General features: G+C 44.4%; 6 protein-coding genes across 6 annotated transcripts; 4 read left to right on the forward strand and 2 right to left on the reverse strand.

The window, feature by feature from the left end:
• Positions 1 to 451: 451 nt before the first annotated feature.
• Positions 452 to 2,739, forward strand: LOC129599788 (uncharacterized). The gene is made up of 2 exons (XM_055498111.1): positions 452 to 733; positions 1,147 to 2,739. Exons 1-2 carry the CDS (start codon positions 452 to 454, stop codon positions 2,731 to 2,733), a joined length of 1,869 nt encoding a protein of 622 aa, XP_055354086.1. The 3' UTR covers positions 2,734 to 2,739.
• A 676-nt stretch (positions 2,740 to 3,415) lies between these two features.
• LOC129599797 (fumarylacetoacetase-like) lies at positions 3,416 to 6,710 on the forward strand. The gene is made up of 9 exons (XM_055498122.1): positions 3,416 to 3,735; positions 4,014 to 4,127; positions 4,244 to 4,365; positions 4,792 to 4,932; positions 5,104 to 5,201; positions 5,309 to 5,461; positions 5,906 to 6,159; positions 6,232 to 6,333; positions 6,484 to 6,710. The coding sequence occupies exons 1-9, from the start codon at positions 3,634 to 3,636 to the stop codon at positions 6,676 to 6,678; spliced, it is 1,281 nt and encodes a 426-aa protein (XP_055354097.1). The 5' UTR covers positions 3,416 to 3,633; the 3' UTR covers positions 6,679 to 6,710.
• A 446-nt stretch (positions 6,711 to 7,156) lies between these two features.
• LOC129599812 (protein yippee-like 5) lies at positions 7,157 to 10,461 on the reverse strand. The gene is made up of 2 exons (XM_055498140.1): positions 10,057 to 10,461; positions 7,157 to 7,956 (listed from the first exon to the last, which is right to left on the reverse strand). The coding sequence occupies exon 2, from the start codon at positions 7,932 to 7,934 to the stop codon at positions 7,554 to 7,556; it is 381 nt and encodes a 126-aa protein (XP_055354115.1). The 5' UTR covers positions 7,935 to 7,956; positions 10,057 to 10,461; the 3' UTR covers positions 7,157 to 7,553.
• A 153-nt stretch (positions 10,462 to 10,614) lies between these two features.
• LOC129599801 (uncharacterized) lies at positions 10,615 to 12,346 on the forward strand. The gene is made up of 4 exons (XM_055498125.1): positions 10,615 to 10,999; positions 11,151 to 11,238; positions 11,369 to 11,568; positions 11,675 to 12,346. The coding sequence occupies exons 1-4, from the start codon at positions 10,775 to 10,777 to the stop codon at positions 12,098 to 12,100; spliced, it is 939 nt and encodes a 312-aa protein (XP_055354100.1). The 5' UTR covers positions 10,615 to 10,774; the 3' UTR covers positions 12,101 to 12,346.
• Positions 12,292 to 14,749, reverse strand: LOC129599806 (E3 ubiquitin-protein ligase RING2-like). Its single transcript, XM_055498131.1, has 2 exons — positions 13,668 to 14,749; positions 12,292 to 12,950 (listed from the first exon to the last, which is right to left on the reverse strand). Exons 1-2 carry the CDS (start codon positions 14,287 to 14,289, stop codon positions 12,712 to 12,714), a joined length of 861 nt encoding a protein of 286 aa, XP_055354106.1. The 5' UTR covers positions 14,290 to 14,749; the 3' UTR covers positions 12,292 to 12,711.
• A 527-nt stretch (positions 14,750 to 15,276) lies between these two features.
• Positions 15,277 to 18,592, forward strand: LOC129599795 (dipeptidyl peptidase 2-like). Its single transcript, XM_055498118.1, has 4 exons — positions 15,277 to 15,858; positions 16,504 to 16,768; positions 17,114 to 17,433; positions 17,948 to 18,592. Exons 1-4 carry the CDS (start codon positions 15,472 to 15,474, stop codon positions 18,557 to 18,559), a joined length of 1,584 nt encoding a protein of 527 aa, XP_055354093.1. The 5' UTR covers positions 15,277 to 15,471; the 3' UTR covers positions 18,560 to 18,592.
• The last annotated feature ends 11 nt before the right edge of the window (positions 18,593 to 18,603 follow it).

Raw genomic sequence — 18,603 nt, forward strand, 5'->3', positions numbered from 1 at the left:
ATATGCAGCCTCTGAAAAACGTTTTGATAGTCGGATAATACAGCAATTATGGCTAGTATTACAATAAAACTAATAAATTGTCGACATTGATAGTCGAGCCTGCTTCCCAAATACGCAAGTAAACCATGCGCTGTAACCAAATTAAAGTAAAACACGAGGACAAGATTACTCACATAAATAACCATTTCTTGCGTTTATGGCATAGTATTGTGGGATGTACAAAACAAGCCAATCTGCTTTGTGTCCGAATGACTCGTGGCCAGCACGTTCATTCCACTGTTGCGCGGAATATTTAGGTCTCCATCATTTGGATCAAAAGAAAAACGAGCGTTATCGTCCAGCAACGGTAGTAGTTCAACGGGAAACTGGTGCGATTACCGGTGCAATATGTATACTATGTCACGCCGTACATTGATTTTCTCTTCTGATTTTTACACTACACCGGGCCAGAATGGCCTTTCAGGCGGTTTATTTGTTGCTGTGCCTTTTTGAAATAACGTTGCTAAAATTAACAGCGTACGGTCAGCAGCCGCCTTATCTCGCCGTTCACGATGAGACCTTTCATCCGGATGGCGTGTTAAGGGTGACCGTGGCGGATATTGCCATCGACTGTACCACCCGGCGTTCGGTCGTAATTAACGGCAGCGTCCCGGGTCCGGAACTGCGGTTCCGTGAAGGTCAGCGGGTGTGGATTCGCGTGTATAACGATATGGAAAGCGATAATTTGACCATTGTAAGTGCATATATATTATCTGTATAAATTTGAAAAAAATACTCTGTGTTAAATCATAAATAAAAAAATTGTTCTGTGTTAAATCATCCCGTCCAGTACTAGTACTGCACAGCGTTTTAGAAAGTTCCAAAAAAAGCAATATACAGAGAAATCATGTTTTTTGTTTGATTCGGTTTGAAGTGCTATTGTTTCCGCTTACGATGACCTTTATATGTTAGTGATAAATAGTTATTTTGCTCGTGAAACATTGTCAAAGCAGGACATCAACCGGAAGTCCGAGACTGTTATTACGCTGTTTATTTTGCTAAGTACAGTACGCTATATTCATTACGCATATACATGTACTTATTTAAAAATTTACATATTACGTACGTAAATTTCACTTTAATGCAAAGTAAAATTTATTATTTCAGCACTGGCATGGCCTCACCCAGCGCATGGCCCCCTTCGCCGACGGCACCCCCATGGTCAGCCAGTGGCCCATCCCGCCGCACCACTACTTCGACTACGAACTGAAAACCCAGCCCGGCGATGCCGGCACCTACTTCTACCACTCCCACGTGGCCTTTCAGGCCATCACCGCCACCGGGGCGCTGATCATCGAGGAAGCCGACGGCCAGCCGGCCTTCGAGTACGACGAGGACCGCATTATCCTCCTCCAGGACGTCTACCACCAGACCGACCAACAGATCATCGGCCAAATCACCAGCGACCACTTCACCTGGCCGGGTGATCCCGACAACGTCCTGGTCAACGGGAAGTCGCGGGCCGCCACCGCGCTGACCAACCAATCCGGTCCCGGATGCGAGATGGCGGTGGTGGAGCTGGAGATGAACCGGACGTACAGGGTGCGCTTCATCGGCGGGATGGCGTACTCCCAGGTGTACGTGACCTTTGAGGAGCACGTCAATCTCGTGCTGGTTGAAGTGGACGGACGATACGTCATGCCGCATGTCATCGATCACCTAGAAATCACCTCCGGACAACGGTACAGTGTCATTTTGTTTTCCAAATCCCGGGAGGAATTAACACGGTCCGATGGGTCGGTGAAAAATCGCTTCTGGATTCAAATGGAGACCCGGTCTCCGGATAACAACACGCTGTTATACACCATCCTCCATTATAAAACGGATTATCTTCCGGTGGATAAATTCACACTTCCGGTGACCCCGCCGCTGGTGTTGCCGAACGAGACGTTTGCGGCGAAAGGTTGGTTAGAAGACAAACTGGAGCAGTTGAATAAAAATCCCTCGAACCCGCTGCCGCATCTGGAAGAGGTCACCCGCCGCGTGTACGTCCATGTCCAGGAAATTATTAACTTCATGCCACCCGTCGTCAACTCGCACTTCGAACAAGACGGGTTGCCGTGGTACGAGAACACCCCGATGGAGCCCTACCTCGTGACGTTATACAAAAACGCCACCAAGTTCCCGGATTACGAGCGCGCCCTGCAGAACGGCGGCTTCGACAACGTCACCCGGACGTTCCCCGCGAAAATCGGGGAGGTCCTGGAGATCGTCTGGATCAGTGTCGGGCGCACCGGTCCGGACTTCCTCGCCGGGGTGGTGTTCACCCATCCCTGGCACGCCCATGGCGGACACTACTGGGACGTGGGCACCGGCACCGGGGCGTATGATCCCGTCACCAATGAAGCGCGGTTGCGAGCGCGCCACGGCCGCACGATCACCCGCGACACGTCGAATCTGTACCGGCCCAGTGTGTCGGCGGAACAGACGATGGGTCCCGGGGCGCCGTATACGTGGCGGGCTATGCGCATCCGGGTGCAGAACCCCGGGGTGTGGATGATTCACTGCCACGCTCTGCAGCATATGATCATGGGGATGCAGACGGTGTGGGTGTTCGGGGAACTGGCGGATTTGACACCGTTGCCGGTGAATGTGGTGGAGGCGGGGTATTTGACCTTTGGAGGGCAGGCCTACGGGAATGAAGTGAGGCCGGCGACGGTGATGCACTACTGGAATAATGACTGTGCGGTTTAGGTTTAGTTTCTTTGGCTTAAAGCTGGCAGACTTTATTGTTATCAAAATGGCAATTACTGCGATTTCTAATTTTGGCATACAATTATGTTGCATGTTTCTATAGAATTATGTAGTTCATAGTTTCAAATTTAACATTGCCCGATAATAATTATACATGAACAGTAAATATAAACAGTAATGATATCACTAACATGTATTGAGCTTGTAAAATAAACGAGTGTAACCATTGTAAACAATGTTGTTTATAAAAAACGAAGAAAAAATCAAATAATATTTTGTGGGAAGCACTCCGTTGTTCGCAACGATCTTAGCGGTGTCGCCTCTTTTTCGTTATCCGTAACGGTTGTATTAAAACGCAGACAAGCCGTAACCTAATTTCCAGTTGTGTTGTAGGTACATGCAATAAGGAAAAAAGAAAAATCCATAAATCATTTTAACCAAACTGCGAACTGGGCGTCTCCAGTGGCGAATAATTTTATTGCCGTGTACAATACACGTTTAGTGTTAACTGTACTTAGGAATGAGTCAGCGGCTGATACTACGACAAACAGGTATACGTTACACTTTCGAAATAGGCAATCTTAAGTTTTCATTGCTTTCAAAATTACTAGATCAGTGCCGCGATATTTGGTGTAGTTCGATAAAAATCTCTCGAGGAAAATGATTATAACCACGAGCAGCAGCGACAAGTTCACCCTACTGCTTGCGGTCATAAACCGGCTGTTCTGCAACTGCACCAACCTTAACCTGTCCGCTTATCGGCGCTTCACCAGCTGCTTATCCAGTTGTCATTGCAGCCGGCTCGTGCCTTGCACAACATTGCTTTTATCGGGTGTAACAGCAATTGCCAGCTGAGAATTTTCCGGTGAAAACTGTAAGAAAATTTTGGAAAACACCAATATGAGTTCGCAGGAGCATCTCAGTTCCTTCATCACCATCGATGCCAACTCGGATTTCAACCTGAAGAATCTGCCGTACGGCGTGTTCAGCACTGCCGATAACGTAAGTCAACACAGCCAAAATTACCGTACTCATCCAGCTCTTTCGTCTAATTATTTACAATAATAGTTACTTGTAAGTTTATAATTAATCATAATTATTTATGATAGTAATATTTATATAGACACTCTTATTCTGGACATAATATAATATTAACGTGATATTATTATTAACATTTTTTATGTACTCTGTATTAAAATGCATTATGTATGCATAGACCGTACATATTTATTTATTCACAATATTTATTTCATTTATTTACAAGTTTTGTGTTTGTACAGGATAAACGGCGGATCGGTGTGGCCATCGGGGAATACATTCTGGATCTATCTGCAGCAAAAGAGAAAGTTTTCACCGGACCCATTCTATCACCTCAGCTGCATGTGTTCGATCAGGTATTAAAACAAGGAAATTCTGATAAATGATCTTATCACATTCAAATATGAGACAGCAAGATTTTATTCAGCTACACGCAAACCTAACGTATATATTTTGCCCTTGATGTTTGAAGCCGACAATCAACACCCTGTTGAGCTTGGGACGTCCAGCATGGCAGGAAGCACGCAAGTCGCTGATGAAAGCGCTCAACGCGGAGGAAGCGGTACTGCGCGATGATGCTGATTTACGGAAACGGTATTTAATGTCTAGCAGTTACATATATCGAAGACCCAGCTGTAGAAAAAATATTAATACAACAATAGCAGCAAAGAACGATATATGCAACTGTCAACTGAAATATAAGCCGAATTTTTTATTTGAAGCGTAAGCATACTACAGTGAAACCTCTCTTATACGTACACCTCCGTTAAGAAAATTTCGTACGCAATGTAGAGGGTGTACGGAACTTGGAGGTGTTTTTTGCCGTGAAACGTAATTTTGGTTAGCGTTTTGGTGTACTTAATACAGAGGGTGTACGTACATAAGAGTGTACGTATCAGGGAGGTTTTATCTGATTTATTAAAAGTGTTCTAAGCCGGTACTAAACAAATTTGACATTGGAAATGATTAGCAAACACTGTACAATACATGTATAATTTTCAATATTGTGTATATGTGCAGTGCTTTCGTGAAGCAGAGCGATGCCATCATGCACGTGCCGGCGGACATCGGCGACTACACGGATTTCTACTCGGGACGAAATCACGCGGAGAACGTGGGGATTATGTTCCGCGGGAAGGAACACGCCCTACCACCCAACTGGTAATCAGCTTAGCACAATACCAACGTTGCAGTTTTCTTGCAAGAACAATTATTATAATCCTCCTTTCTGGCTGACATCCTAACAGCTAACAATTTACAAAACTGTGAACCTGCCAGAATTTTATTAGTTTTAATACCGGCAGCCTTGAATTAATGTTGCTGTGTGTGCAGGCTGCATCTTCCCATTGGATACCATGGTCGTGCATCGTCCATCGTCATATCCGGAACGAATATCCATCGCCCTAACGGACAGACCCGTCCCAACGAAGGTCACTCTTCCCCGAATTTTATAGCTGCAGTAGTATTTGAGAACTGTATTATAATGTAATACAGTTCTCAAATACTACTGCAGCTACAAAAAATGTATATTATACAGAGCAGCCGCCCGTGTGGGGACCGTGCAAACTCATGGATTTCGAACTGGAGATGGCTTTCTTCGTCGGACCCGGCAACGAGCTGGGCAAACCCATCAAAATCCAGGATGCACAGGAGCATATTTTTGGAATGGTGTTGATGAATGACTGGAGCGGTAAGTACCAAGTTACACAAAAAAAAGCCAAAACACCCCTACAAATTAACAAGACTTTTCTGTTTTAAATAAAAGTATTAATACGATTGCAGCATGCTTCAGCAGTGAAATCGTTACTTCAGGAAAATTTATAAGCAGAACAATATCACTACTACAGAGTATTTCCGATTAATTATTATTTATACTATTTTATTCTTATTAATCTTCTAATACTATTTTAAGCGATCGATGTATGCTATTATTATTATTATTATTCTATTATTATTAATTTTAAGCTGTATTCTTACGACACACACAATAATACTGCTGCTATCGAAAAGATTTTGCACAATTGCACCCCGCAGGACAGAATTTCTTTTTCTTCATAGTTATATTAGGCTATTAAATAGCCTTTCATCTGTAATTATTTCTCCTATGTTGCACTATTTCTTATTTGTTTGTCAGCTCGCGACATCCAACGGTGGGAATACCAACCGCTAGGTCCGTTCCTGGCTAAGAGCGTGGGCACGACCATCTCTCCTTGGGTGGTGACTATGGACGCCCTGATGCCCTTCCTCACCGACAACACCCGCCAGAATCCCCAGCCCCTGCCCTACCTCCAACACAGTGACCGCTACAACTTCGACATCAAGCTGGAAGTGGCGCTGAAGGGCGACGATATGCGAGATGCCAAAGTCATCTCCAAATCCAACTTCAAGGTAAGGAGAAGATACCCATTCATCATAATATTCGCGTGAATTCCATTGCAGTGATTAGTTAATAATTCATAGCACATGTACTGGAGTATGAAACAGCAACTGGCCCATCACACCAGCAACGGATGTAATATGCGGCCGGGTGACCTTTGCGGATCCGGGACCATCAGTGGACCGGTACGTATCACAGCGTGCCTCGGTAATGTTGACCTTTGCAATGCGGTATATGCGTTTCAAAGGATCGTGTTATTAATTTTTAGAATTTCCGGTTCCTGTGTTATATGCAGTCAGTATGTACGCAAGGAGATGTGTTTTTGACTTTTGCAGACGAAAGAATCGCGCGGCTGCATGGTGGAGTTATCGTGGAAGGGCACCGAGCCGATTGACTGCGGTAACGGTATCACCAGGACGTTTCTTCGTGATGGCGATGAAGTGACGCTGCGTGGATACTGCGACAACGGCACCTACCGTATCGGTTTTGGAACATGTACCGGCAAAATTCTTCCGGCAGTTGGCTATTGAAAAGTATTCGTGATGTTCTGCATTCGAGTTTTTGGTTCTACATGTAAAGCTTGTTCTACGGCAAAAAGCTTGCATGGACTACCAAACTGGGACTACCGGGTTAAAAGTTGTTAAAAAAATGGGAAAATCTCTGATCGGTACGTTAGATAAAGCATTCCAGCAAACCGAAGTGGGTCGAGCAGTATACAAGATAATCAAATCCATTGAAACTATAATTGTAGCAGGTCTAGAGAATACGATCAGCTTGTACAAACTACAATAAATGGATTACCAAAAATTAATGTAATAAGGAACCTGTAAATCTAATACAAACCGGCTTGTACTGATTACAAGTTAATTCGTCTATGCAAGAAGCTATCAATCAGTCAACTGAATTTTTTTGCCGTAAACTGTAAGTAGTATGCCGGTACTATCCATGTGTGTTTTGCATATTTTATTAGTTCATGATCAGCATAAACTAACATAAAATAAGTCGTGTACGTACATGGTACGGCTGCGCAGTCTGGACACAAAGAAACCACGAAATTACTACCCGTAGTATACATTCTACATTTATTTAAAACATTGTTGTGTTTCGTACAACAATAACGTCCAGCTCACACAAATCCACAACAACCAGTCACATTCCACGACACTCACAAAACTCGCAATTTTCACAATAATTTTACCAACTTCCAAAAACGAGACGAGAGTACAAGGCAATCAATCATGGGAAACGATAATTTTGTAAAATGTATATATTATGTAAAAATTAACCGACACTAACCACAATCACCGGCACACGTTTTTGACAAGCACATCTGTACAATCCTGTACACAACATCGTCAACAACTCAACCATTTTCCAAGGCCAACAAGAATAGTGCTCCCTTTGCTCACACGATAGGCAGCGGTCCCTCGCCGGCACTCTCCGGCGTCTCGATGCCCTCGCTCTCCATGATGAGCGCCCGCTCCAGGATGACCTTGGCCTCCTTGTACTTTTGGTCCTCCTCCGTGGCGAACTCGTAGAACCAGCCGAGTTTCGTGTTGCACTTCTTGCAGAAGACATCGCGGACAAAATGCCGGCCGGTGAGCATGACGCGGTCCTGCACCTCCGAGGTGCGGATGTTGACCACGCGGTTGAAGAGGAAGGCCCGCCCGGTGGAGCCGGTGAAGCGGGTGCTGGCCAGCTCCTTGCGGTTGGTCAGCACCGTGTCGCAGTTGCCGCACGAGTACAGCCGCGACCCGCCCGGATGCTCCAGGAAGATACGGCCCATGGCTGGCTGTCAGGAATGGATTCTATGGTTAAACAAAAAATTACGGAATGAAGAAAAGAACAAAGAAGCCATTAATCATCACTCCTTAATGGAGATATGGAACTAAACGAGCTAACAGCTTTCAAGTATAAGCAACTATAATCTAACAAAAACAAATGAAAGCTGCGATGTGGAGAATAAATTACAATCCAGGTATTGTATTAGATTAAAGTAATTATGACAATTCTTAGGTACAGTACCACCAAAATAAAAATCCGAAATATCGCGCAAAATTGTATATGTGTACGTTTGCGAGTACAGTGTTAAAACGCTGTAATATGTACATGTATATGCAATTAATCGTAAGCTACGGGTAGTGACTTTGATTTATACGTGCTTTAATTAATCCTCAATCTTCACAAAAAATTTTAATTCTTGAAAGAGCGCAGCATGCAGTGGGTAGTGAGTACTAGTGACTCTTAATCTTTTATTAAACTGATCGTGAATTTTTTGCGCTTGAGATAATAATTATTACGTATATCTATATAGATATACTACAATATGTACAATATGTGAATGTAAAAAAAGCCTTCGAAACCAGAAAACACCAAAAGATTTGGGATGAACCGATCATCCACGGCACGGTGGAAACCCTCCTGGCGGCAGCTCAGTCAGACATGTCAAGTGAAGCCCGTCTTCGAGGTGTGAGCACTAAGGATAATGGCGCATGGCTGGAAGCACTTCCAGCCGCATCCCTCGGTAACTTCCTAAACGACACCACACTCAGAATTGCTGTCGGCCTGCGTCTCGGCGTACCAGTCACCATTCCACACCGTTGCAATTGTGGTGAATGGGCCGATGCGCGAGGATACCATGGCCTGAGTTGTAAAAAAAGCCGGGGCCGGAAGCCCAGGCACAGCTGCATCAATGTCACTTTAAACGCGCCTTTGCTTCCGCCGGTATTGAAACAGAACTGGAACCACCTGGTACTTGCCTAACCAATGGCAAGCGCCCCGACGGAGTGACTTTGGTCCCATGGGAAAGAGGAAAGATGTTGACCTGGGACGCCACATGTGTGTGCACGGTAGCTTTGTCGCACATCGCGGCAACATCGAAGCAAGCGGGAGCAGCCGCGGCGCGCGCAGAGCAGGATAAAGTGGCGAAGTATCGGGAACTCACTCGAGATTACCTGTTCCGCGCATTTGGCGTCGAAACACTTGGACTGGTGACCGAAGTCGGGAAGATGATACAACAGGAAACAGGCGAGGTACGGGCGACGGAGTTTTTGCGCCAACGGATCAGCATTGACGTCCAACGCGGGAACGCGGCCTCTGTCATGGGAACAGCACCAGCATCGACCAACTTAGACGAAATGTTCTGTGTGATTAGGCCGCCCATTTCCGCAGTCGGCTGAGGCTGTGTATTCAGTACAATTCTTTCACTTTTATGGAAACTTGTGACTGTATTGTATCGCCAAATTGATTTAAACTGATGGAGGAATTTAAAAAAAGTAATTAATGCGTTAAAAATGTACGTACGTACCTATCTGTATCTGATGTTTATAGGGTACGGTAGTGAAACACCAACCGAAAGGAGACCCTTATTATTGCATAATTATCAGTATTATTATACTTTGATTACAGTAAAACTGAGTATGAACTGTAATTAACTGATTACCAATTTACCATCATCACCTGCTGTAAAGCGTGAACAATAAACTGCGGGTACTAAAAATACATTTTTTTAAAAATTTTCTACCCTGTTCCACTGTAACAGAACGTTCAAAATTGTCGAATAAATTATTCATTGCTCATGTGAAAGTTGCTGCCATCAAACTTATTAATTTAACTTAACAAAATTTCCAACTTATTATTGTATCAGAACATCATCGAAACTAAAAATCTCAAAACAGCATCTGAATAGGGGAACACACAAAAGCATGGAGCTCGGAATTTTGCTTCAGAGTTTAGTACATGCAAACAGAAACTGCGAGAACCATGTGATCTACTGGTAGCAATGACAACAGTCGTCATGTTGTCTGTACTCTGCACTTACATAATCCATATTCATACTTCATTGCCCAGAATAAAGAGAGTTGCAAACAGAATGCTCTGTTCAAGAAACTTCAAAAGCAACCACTCACCTTCTACTTCGTTACACCTCCACACGGCACAGAAGTCACCCAACGATGGACAAGCAAGTGGCTTTCCAAAATCGGAAATTTGAAAAGAAAATTCCCGTCCTGTTCACTAAATTCACAATGCATCCATGGGCAGCAAACAAAGGTGCAACCAAGTTTCCAATGACAAGAAATCTGAGCCAGAACGTATTTCCACAACCACAACAAAGCGAGTTTCGATGATTGTCAGGGTTACAAATTACAGTACAACTAACGGGAGAAAGACTGAAAGAGCGTAAAGCAGAGCAAATGAATTTCAGATCAATTCCAATGGTGGGACAATAAAGCAGTGATTATGCTTTCCAAAGCATTCAAATTTAGGAGTTTCGAAACGTTTCAAAATGATCTTCGCAGCAAGAAAAATAGAAACATGAGAAACATCAACAATGTGCCAAGGGCAATACGCTTTGTGCGCCACGGAAACGGCCGCCCGGTAGCGGACAATCAAGGCTTCTGTATAGTTAAGAGTTGCATCTTAGGCCATACTACCTCCGGGCGTCACTGTGAAATCTCAGCCACAAATACTGCGTGCTGGAGGTTCACAACGTTTCAGTTTTCGATTTTTTTGAAATTTTGTTTATTGTTTATTCACACGCCTATAAGCATTGTGGACATTGCGTTTACTGTTGTGTAAGATTTATCTCACTTATTAGTGGACGGTATCCAGAATTTATTCCTGAGAATGGAGTCGGACTCAACTTCAAGTCAGTCCGTGGACGATCTGGGGATGGAGCATCAGCCAAGTGGCAGCGGGAACGTCTCGCGTTCTGCATTTTCTTTACCACCCGATGAGGAACTGATTTTAATGTCCCTCACTCAGCTGAAGTACTACCTCGAATACGCAACATGTACAGAAGAAGAAGAAGAGCGCATCATGCAAAAACGGAAAAAGCTTCAGGCGAAGAAGGTAATAGCAACTCTGTAACTTCCACGTTGAGTGGCAATCTGAATTATTTCGTTGATGTCGACTGTATAATAATGTGATTTACAGTCATGCTTTCTTTTAATTTATGTGGTTAATCTCAGAAAAACTGAACCAGAAATTTATTTAAAATTAGGCTAATGAAAAACGCTCCATCAGAATGCAGCTGCAACGACAACAGGCTAAAGAGAAGATTGCCAACGAAAAACTGAATGGTGTTTACCGTAAGCTACTCAGCTGCTACTGTAATTAATTGTACATAATTACCACAGTTATCATGAGTTATGCTCGCCTTGATTGAAAATTATTATGCCATACATGTATTTTTTATAAGAAATTGTTTTTATGTCTCAGGTAATCCTTCTACATTGGAGACGCTCATCATAAACCGGTCTCCCCTGGTTAAACCGGCCTACGCCAGAAAGGTGTCCAAATATTTGGTCAGAACATTCAAAACCGAACCGGAGACGCTGCGGAAAATGTGCATCGCATTGTCCGCGGGTGATACTTCCGCTACGGACTGTGTTGTCTGCCGGGACGACCTTCACGTCAGGGTAACATGAAATTTGTTGCCAAAAGGTTTAACAAATTCGTACTTATTTTTTTCGCTGATTTTGAATTACTTTTTCAACACACTTTGATACATACTTTTTCTTTCAGCTTCATGGAAACGAAATTCCCCTGCACGAGGCTGTTATTCGAGCATTCCGGGGACCGGCGTTGCGGTTGAAGCAGCAGAAGACCTGCCGTTCGACAGACGGGGAGGTCTGTATCAATCCCTACCATTACGAGCGCCGGGCGAAAGCGAAGATGGTCCGCGGTTCCATCTGCGTTGTCTATGGTTGCAATAATCGCTCGGACGGGTCGTCCGGTCTGTCGTTCTTCCGCGTTCCTAAAAACCGCGATACCGAGCGGTACCGGGCCTTCTTTGCGTTTGCACGCCGACAAGATCTGGAACAAACGGGATTCCTCAACCATCACCGGATATGCAGTCAGCACTTCCGCCCCGAAGACATGAGACATACTGGGAAAAAGACTCTGTTGTTACCGACAGCTGTACCGACGCAAAGGTGTCCATCGAATTAAGATTGTTCGATTTCGTGTAGATTGGTTTTTTACTGCATTTTCTTTCATACAGCTGACACGTATGCGTCTCCAGTATTGCTACTTAAGCTGCTTTTTGATCGCCTTTTATGGATCTTGTTGAAGATTTTTGTATTTGGATTCGTTAAAAAAATACGCCTGTTCGCCGTTCGATCGATATCCGGATCCAAAAAAGCCAATTTATTTTGTACTTCCTTATTCCAATATTCGTTTATCTTACCATTAGTGAACAACAACCAGCATATTAAATTGCTTACAGGTGCATCAAATCCAGGGAAAGCATAATTATTTTATAATATTAATATTACGTAACAAACTGCCAGCAAAATGCGCAAAAAGAGAGATTTCCTTTACAAAAAATTATCCAAAAAGAAAACGCCAAAGCAACCTAATTCATATAACGTCCCATTTCCAGCACACGCTGCAAAATTAAACCGACAAACTGCACCACCTCCCCCGCAAACCCTTCTGAGAAACAAAACTCGAAAATGTTCCCATTTCACCAGTAATAATGGAACACGAAATCAATCCGCCAATACTCAACCATAACCGTCAAGAGAACTTGAAACAAACGCTATCTACAAGGATTATCTTCATTTCAGCTTGATGTTGCCCGAGAAGGCAAAGGCGAACTTCATGGGGCGCCCAATGTTCCAGTAGCGTTCGTGGACGTCCAGGAGGGTCAGGCTGTGCTGCAGGAGATGGTAGTCGTTCTTGGCCATCTTCAGGTAGATCTGCACTTTGCTCACGTCGATCCCGTTGATGTCCACGACGGAGCTGTTCTGGCGCTCCACCAGCAAACGGGTCAGGATGAAACGGCACACGTGATCGACTGCAAATCAAGATGCCGCATGTGACTGCTATTTGAAAATATGCGCTTTACTAAAATTCTCAACATGAAGAAATCTACACGCCGCAGAAGAGAAAATTCGGTACAAGGCGTCAACAGCAAAAATCGAACCTAACTAACTTATGTAGGAGTATCGCGCAGGCATAATATGCTTATGCCTGCGCGATACGAAACTAAAAATAAAGCGCACATTTTTCTTTAAAAAAGCTACAAGGCGGTAAATATTCCTCTGTGCATGTACAGTGTACACTCAGTACACTGAAGACGACAACTACAACACTCCACATATTAGCACTAACCGGTAAGAACAGAAAAACCTTAATACAATAATAACAAAACTAATAACAAATCAGGAAGGATTCCAATAACTCATAAACCAGAAAATTAATTAACAGATCGGAAAAATCATAACAGAAAATCATCATCTCTTTCTCAATCTTTCGTTTCGCAAATTGTCTCAATCAGGAAAAACCGAATTCACTAAAAGTATTTCAAACTAACAGAAGATACAGAACACATGCCATCCTAAAGCGCAACTTAATTTAACGATGAAAATGACCAGTTTCCAAAGAAATCAACAACCAAAAACCAAAATAATAAAAAAACGGAAACATTTCCTAGGAAGTCCCTCATCTCCAAGCGCTCAGGAGTAGGATTATGTAATTATTAATAAATCCCACATGGACTACCGTCTCTTACCTTTGGCACTGCCTTTCACCCGCACGAAGCGCTTGGCCGGCTTCCACTTCTCCAGCACCTCCGTCTGCCCGGCGGCCACCATCTTCCGCTCATACGGCCGCAACTCCATACACACCACCGGCACCCCGTCATCCTCCTCCACCGCGGGGGCCACCACCTTGGCCTGCGCCGGACCACTACCCCCCGCACCGCCACCCCCACCTGCTCCTCTTCGACGTCGTCGCGGCTCGCTCCCCGTGGCCAGCAGCGCCAACTTAGCCGCGTTCTGCTCATCCATCTCCCGGCGATTGGGGAACAGCACCCGGATGATGTCGTCGAACAGGGGATCGGGACGCAGGGAGCGCATGGAGATGAGCTTGGTGCGGCAGTTGGGGCATTCGCGGTTGCCGTTGCGCAGCGCCTGACTGATGCAGTCGTCGCAGAAACGGTGCAGGCACTCCTTGGTGGTGCGGGTGTTGCGCAGAATGTCCAGACAGATGGCGCACTGCAGCTCCTGCTCCAGGATGCGGCCGGTGGTGTGGACGATGCGGGTGTCGGTGGGCGGGATGTGCTGGGGGGTACGGTTCAGTTCATAGGGGTTGAGGGTCCATAGGCGCGCTTCCTCGTCCATCATGTGGCCCATAGAGAGATCGATGAAACAACAAACTCCAGAGTCGAGATCCCGATTTGGCAAGTAGTAGTACTGCACTCAAGGACTAACTAACGAGCAAACTGACGAAAGACTCGGGTAGGGAGACCGAAGAATTAAAAGATACAGCGGACACTTCTCAACGTGACATTCATGCGATTTTGGATCGGGGAGAATGTGCATCAGTTGAGCTAACAGATTCCCAGAAACATGCTCAAAGCAGCTGGAACTTTCCACACAACAACGTACACTGCGTAAGCGATGGTAGGTTGATTTTCTGGGACGAATGCACACATGGAGCTCAAAACGTCCCTGATTCATAAACGGAATGATGCTTCTACTTCAATCATAAAAAACTCCGGTGATTGATAAAAAGATTTATCTTGCATCCAGGGTCGTTGATCTGCCAATCTATTCCGCGATTCGTGAATCGACAAGAAACCATTTAGCACATTTACCATGTCATTACGCAGTCAAGCGTGACGCATGCAGATTTCATCAGCGGTAAAGATGATTTCGATTGGTAACAGATGTTTCAACCCGAAGACGTTATCGCGCTGTACGTATAAGGGCATCAATGTGTCGACGTACTGGGATATCGCTACATGAGACGGAATTATTTGTAGTGGAATTCCAACTTCTGCAGCCGGAAGTTGCAGCTGGTAAATAAAGCATGACTGGAACGTCAAAACAGGCATCCTTATTTTTCCTTAAACAGTGTAAACTGTAAAGTGCTACCATTTATCTGATTTATTAGCATAAAAATTACGTCATATAATTGTTAGACAGATCTGTTTTGTCAAGGTAGCTTAGTAAAATTTGCATTCGCAGCGGAAAGACAGCTGGAAAACACAAAATGGAAATGGTGGATGGTCTACCGATCAAGCGACCGCCGGAGGAGTAGCCAACACTGAACACTGCGACTTGACTCAAAATTTGTCTTTTATCTCCGCAATCGGAATGCCAAAACCGACTTATCAAAAATGCCAGCGTAAACAAAAGTTTGTTGCGGTATTCGCTGATAAACAAGGTGACTGAACTAACTTTATCACAAGCTTAAATCATCCTTGATTACCATTCCATCGATGACACAAGTTCTTATGACTTTTCCATCACAACTATAATCAGCGCGCTGCTGGAACACCAGTCTCCAATTTTAATTTCCTCCATACCACCATGGCATTCCAGCGCCTGCTCGTCTGCGCGTTTCTCGCCTGTCTTTTGGCCATCACCGCGTATTCTCGCGATCGTCTGGCGGCCTCGCGACGCACCGATCCACCCCCGTACAAAGAACTGTACTTCGATCAGGTGCTGGACCATTTTAACTACAACGCCTTCGACGTGCAGACCTTCAAGCAGCGCTACCTGATCTGCTCCAAATTCTGGAATCCCAATACGGGACCGATTTTCTTCTACACGGGCAATGAGGGTCCCATCACGTCCTTCTACGCCAACACCGGGTTCATGTTCGATATTGCGCCGCAGTTTGAGGCGCTCATCGTGTTCGCCGAGCATCGGTTCTACGGGAAGTCGCTGCCTGCGGGGCCGTCCAAGAGTTTCCAGGTAAGATCGGCAGTGGTTATTTGTTAGTCCGAAATTTTTTGAAAACATGCGTAATACTTAGCGATTGTATAATTATGAAATTCTTTTAATAGGATAAATGAAAAACAGATTTTGAGAAAATTTCCAGCGGGAAAACCAGTGAAATAAATCATTATTAACCATGCATTTTCAGTTTACATTTGCAGTTTTGCTGATTTTTTTCGGATATTATTGAATATTTAAATTTCATATTTGTTGTAGTATTTATTTGTTTGACTTTACGTGGAAGTTAAATCCATTTCGTGATTTTCATGATCAAGTAAATTAAGCAGTAAGCAATAAATTGCTTAAAATCAGCACGAAAGTGGATGGTATAGGGATTCGTTTCATTGGATATGGGTTTTGAACTTTTAACAAATACATAGTTCCGCTGTTTTGCGCATTATATGTTTTCCATGCAGTAATAAAATTGTAACTTATTCCTGGTTAAAAAAAACTTGTGAAGCAACATTTTGCCCCAGAAAACACCCACTCTGCCGCAGAACTATATAATAAAATTAACAGCAATATTAATAAAAGTGCTTCTTTTAAAACTAAATTAATGTTCATTGGCAAAAACGGATGATTTTGTAAGTGTGTGTGAAGTCGGCATGTTCTTTTTTGCAGAATCCCTACATCGGGCTGTTGACGGTGGAACAAGCGTTGGCCGATTACGCCGTCCTCATGGATGCTGTCACCGCACAGCTGAACGCGACAAATACTCCCATCATTGCCTTCGGCGGAAGTTACGGCGGCATTCTGAGCTCGTACATGCGCCAGAAATATCCCAATATCATCGACGGAGCGCTGGCGGCCAGTGCGCCGGTATTTGGGATTGCCGATATCGGCGACAATCGGACGTTCTTCGAGGATGTCACCAAATATTTTTCCGGTACGCTTATGAAAATTTTGATGTTATTACACAATCCAGTCAGTCTAGCACAAAGAAGACGCCCCGACAATAATCTACGGTATTAAAACTCTAAAAACAACCGTATCTGTTGTAGAATAGTCTTTTTATTATTTTCCGGCTTTGTCTGTATTTAATATTTGTCATTTGTTTTTTTTAAATTAAATGTAGACTTTTCGGTCCTTGATGGAATTGGAAATTTGGAATGCTGATTAATGCGCAGCGTTCAGCCCGGTTCAAAAGTAAAATAATATAAATATTTCCTTGTATGGCCTAGCCACCCTGACGACGGCTGATTTTGTATTGAAATCTGTTGTAATTTTGCAGCTGTTCCCGGGTGTGGCGATCGTGTGCGCGAAGCCTTCACCGCCATGGACACCCTCTCTGGACAGGGCCCCGACGGCTACCGTAACCTTAGCATCACCTTCAACCTGTGCGATCCGCTGAACCCGAACGGTGGCTACAAGCAGTTGGTGGGATGGGTGCGGAATGCCTTCGCTTCCATGGCCATGGTCAACTATCCCTACCCGGCACAGTTCCTGGCGCCGCTGCCCGCTTGGCCGGTCAATGCTTCCTGTCAGTACATCACCGGGAATCCCAAGGGAGCGCTCGCCGGGCTGGCGCAGGCGGCCAATTTGTTTTATTCCGTAAGTGACAATAAAAGGGTTGAAAAAACACGCTGAAAAAATTTGATGAATTATTGAATTTTTCCTTGTTTGCTGCGATTACTGTTTTACGTTGATAACCGGTACATAAATTAATGTACCATTTTGTCAAGATTAATTAAGTAAAAGGTGAATTAAGTAACGAAGCATTAAATTAACGCATTTACTTCAGAATTAACGGATTTTCTGAAAAATAAATTTAAAGATTTGTCTTTTTTCGTTATTTTCGACGAAGTACGTCACTCTTTCACTCTTTCTTGTACGTTGACAATCTGATGTAATTTTAAAAAAATTACAAAAGGAATTTGGTGTGCAGTTAATAAAAAATAAATATTTTAAAAAAAGACAGCTTCTTTGGAAAAATTGACAGATTCTTTGGAAAAACTGGAGACAAATTACGTTAGAAGTTAGAACCACTACTTTCGTAGTTTCGTTGTATTCTGCGGTAACTTTTGTACGTTTGCAGCTTGATGTGAATTAATGAAGTGTTCTGTAGACCAGTGAAAAATGCCACGATATCTGGGCGGAATTTGACGACTGCGCCGATCCCACCGGCTGCGGCACCGGCACGGACGCCACTGCCTGGGACTACCAGGCCTGCACCCAGATGACCTTATCCGGTGGCACCTACGGCGGCCAGGAAGACTTCTTCCCCTATCTACCCTGGACGAAGGATCTCCGTGCCGCCTACTGCCAGAAACACTACGCTGTCGTGCCGCGCGATTCCGCTCTGCGCATTGAATACGGCGCGCAACGCCTGTCCGCCGCCTCCAACATCATCTTTTCCAACGGCCTGCTGGATCCTTGGCACCGCGGCGGCGTGCTGCAGAATGTGTCGGAGACAGTGGTGGCCGTGCTGGTGGCGGAGGGAGCGCATCATCTGGATCTGCGGGCGGCGGATAGTCGGGATCCACCCAGTGTCATTGCGGCGCGGCAGCAGGAGGTGGAGCTGATTAAGCGGTTTGTCAAGGATGGTGGAAGCGGCGCAATGCGGTGTAGGATTGTGATTTTTTATTGTGATCAAACCGGTGTCTCCTTGGTTCAGACTACCCTTTTATTTTTCTATCAGATGAAATTTTGTATTTCCTGTTTTTTTGTTTATTTTTAATACTTGGACTTGATGATTAAAAGAGCGCTGCGATCCGTGACTGA

Source organism: Paramacrobiotus metropolitanus, unplaced genomic scaffold (genome assembly GCF_019649055.1).
Source record: "Paramacrobiotus metropolitanus isolate TYO unplaced genomic scaffold, Prichtersi_v1.0 Parri_scaffold0000155, whole genome shotgun sequence".
Taxonomy (NCBI): domain Eukaryota; kingdom Metazoa; phylum Tardigrada; class Eutardigrada; order Parachela; family Macrobiotidae; genus Paramacrobiotus; species Paramacrobiotus metropolitanus.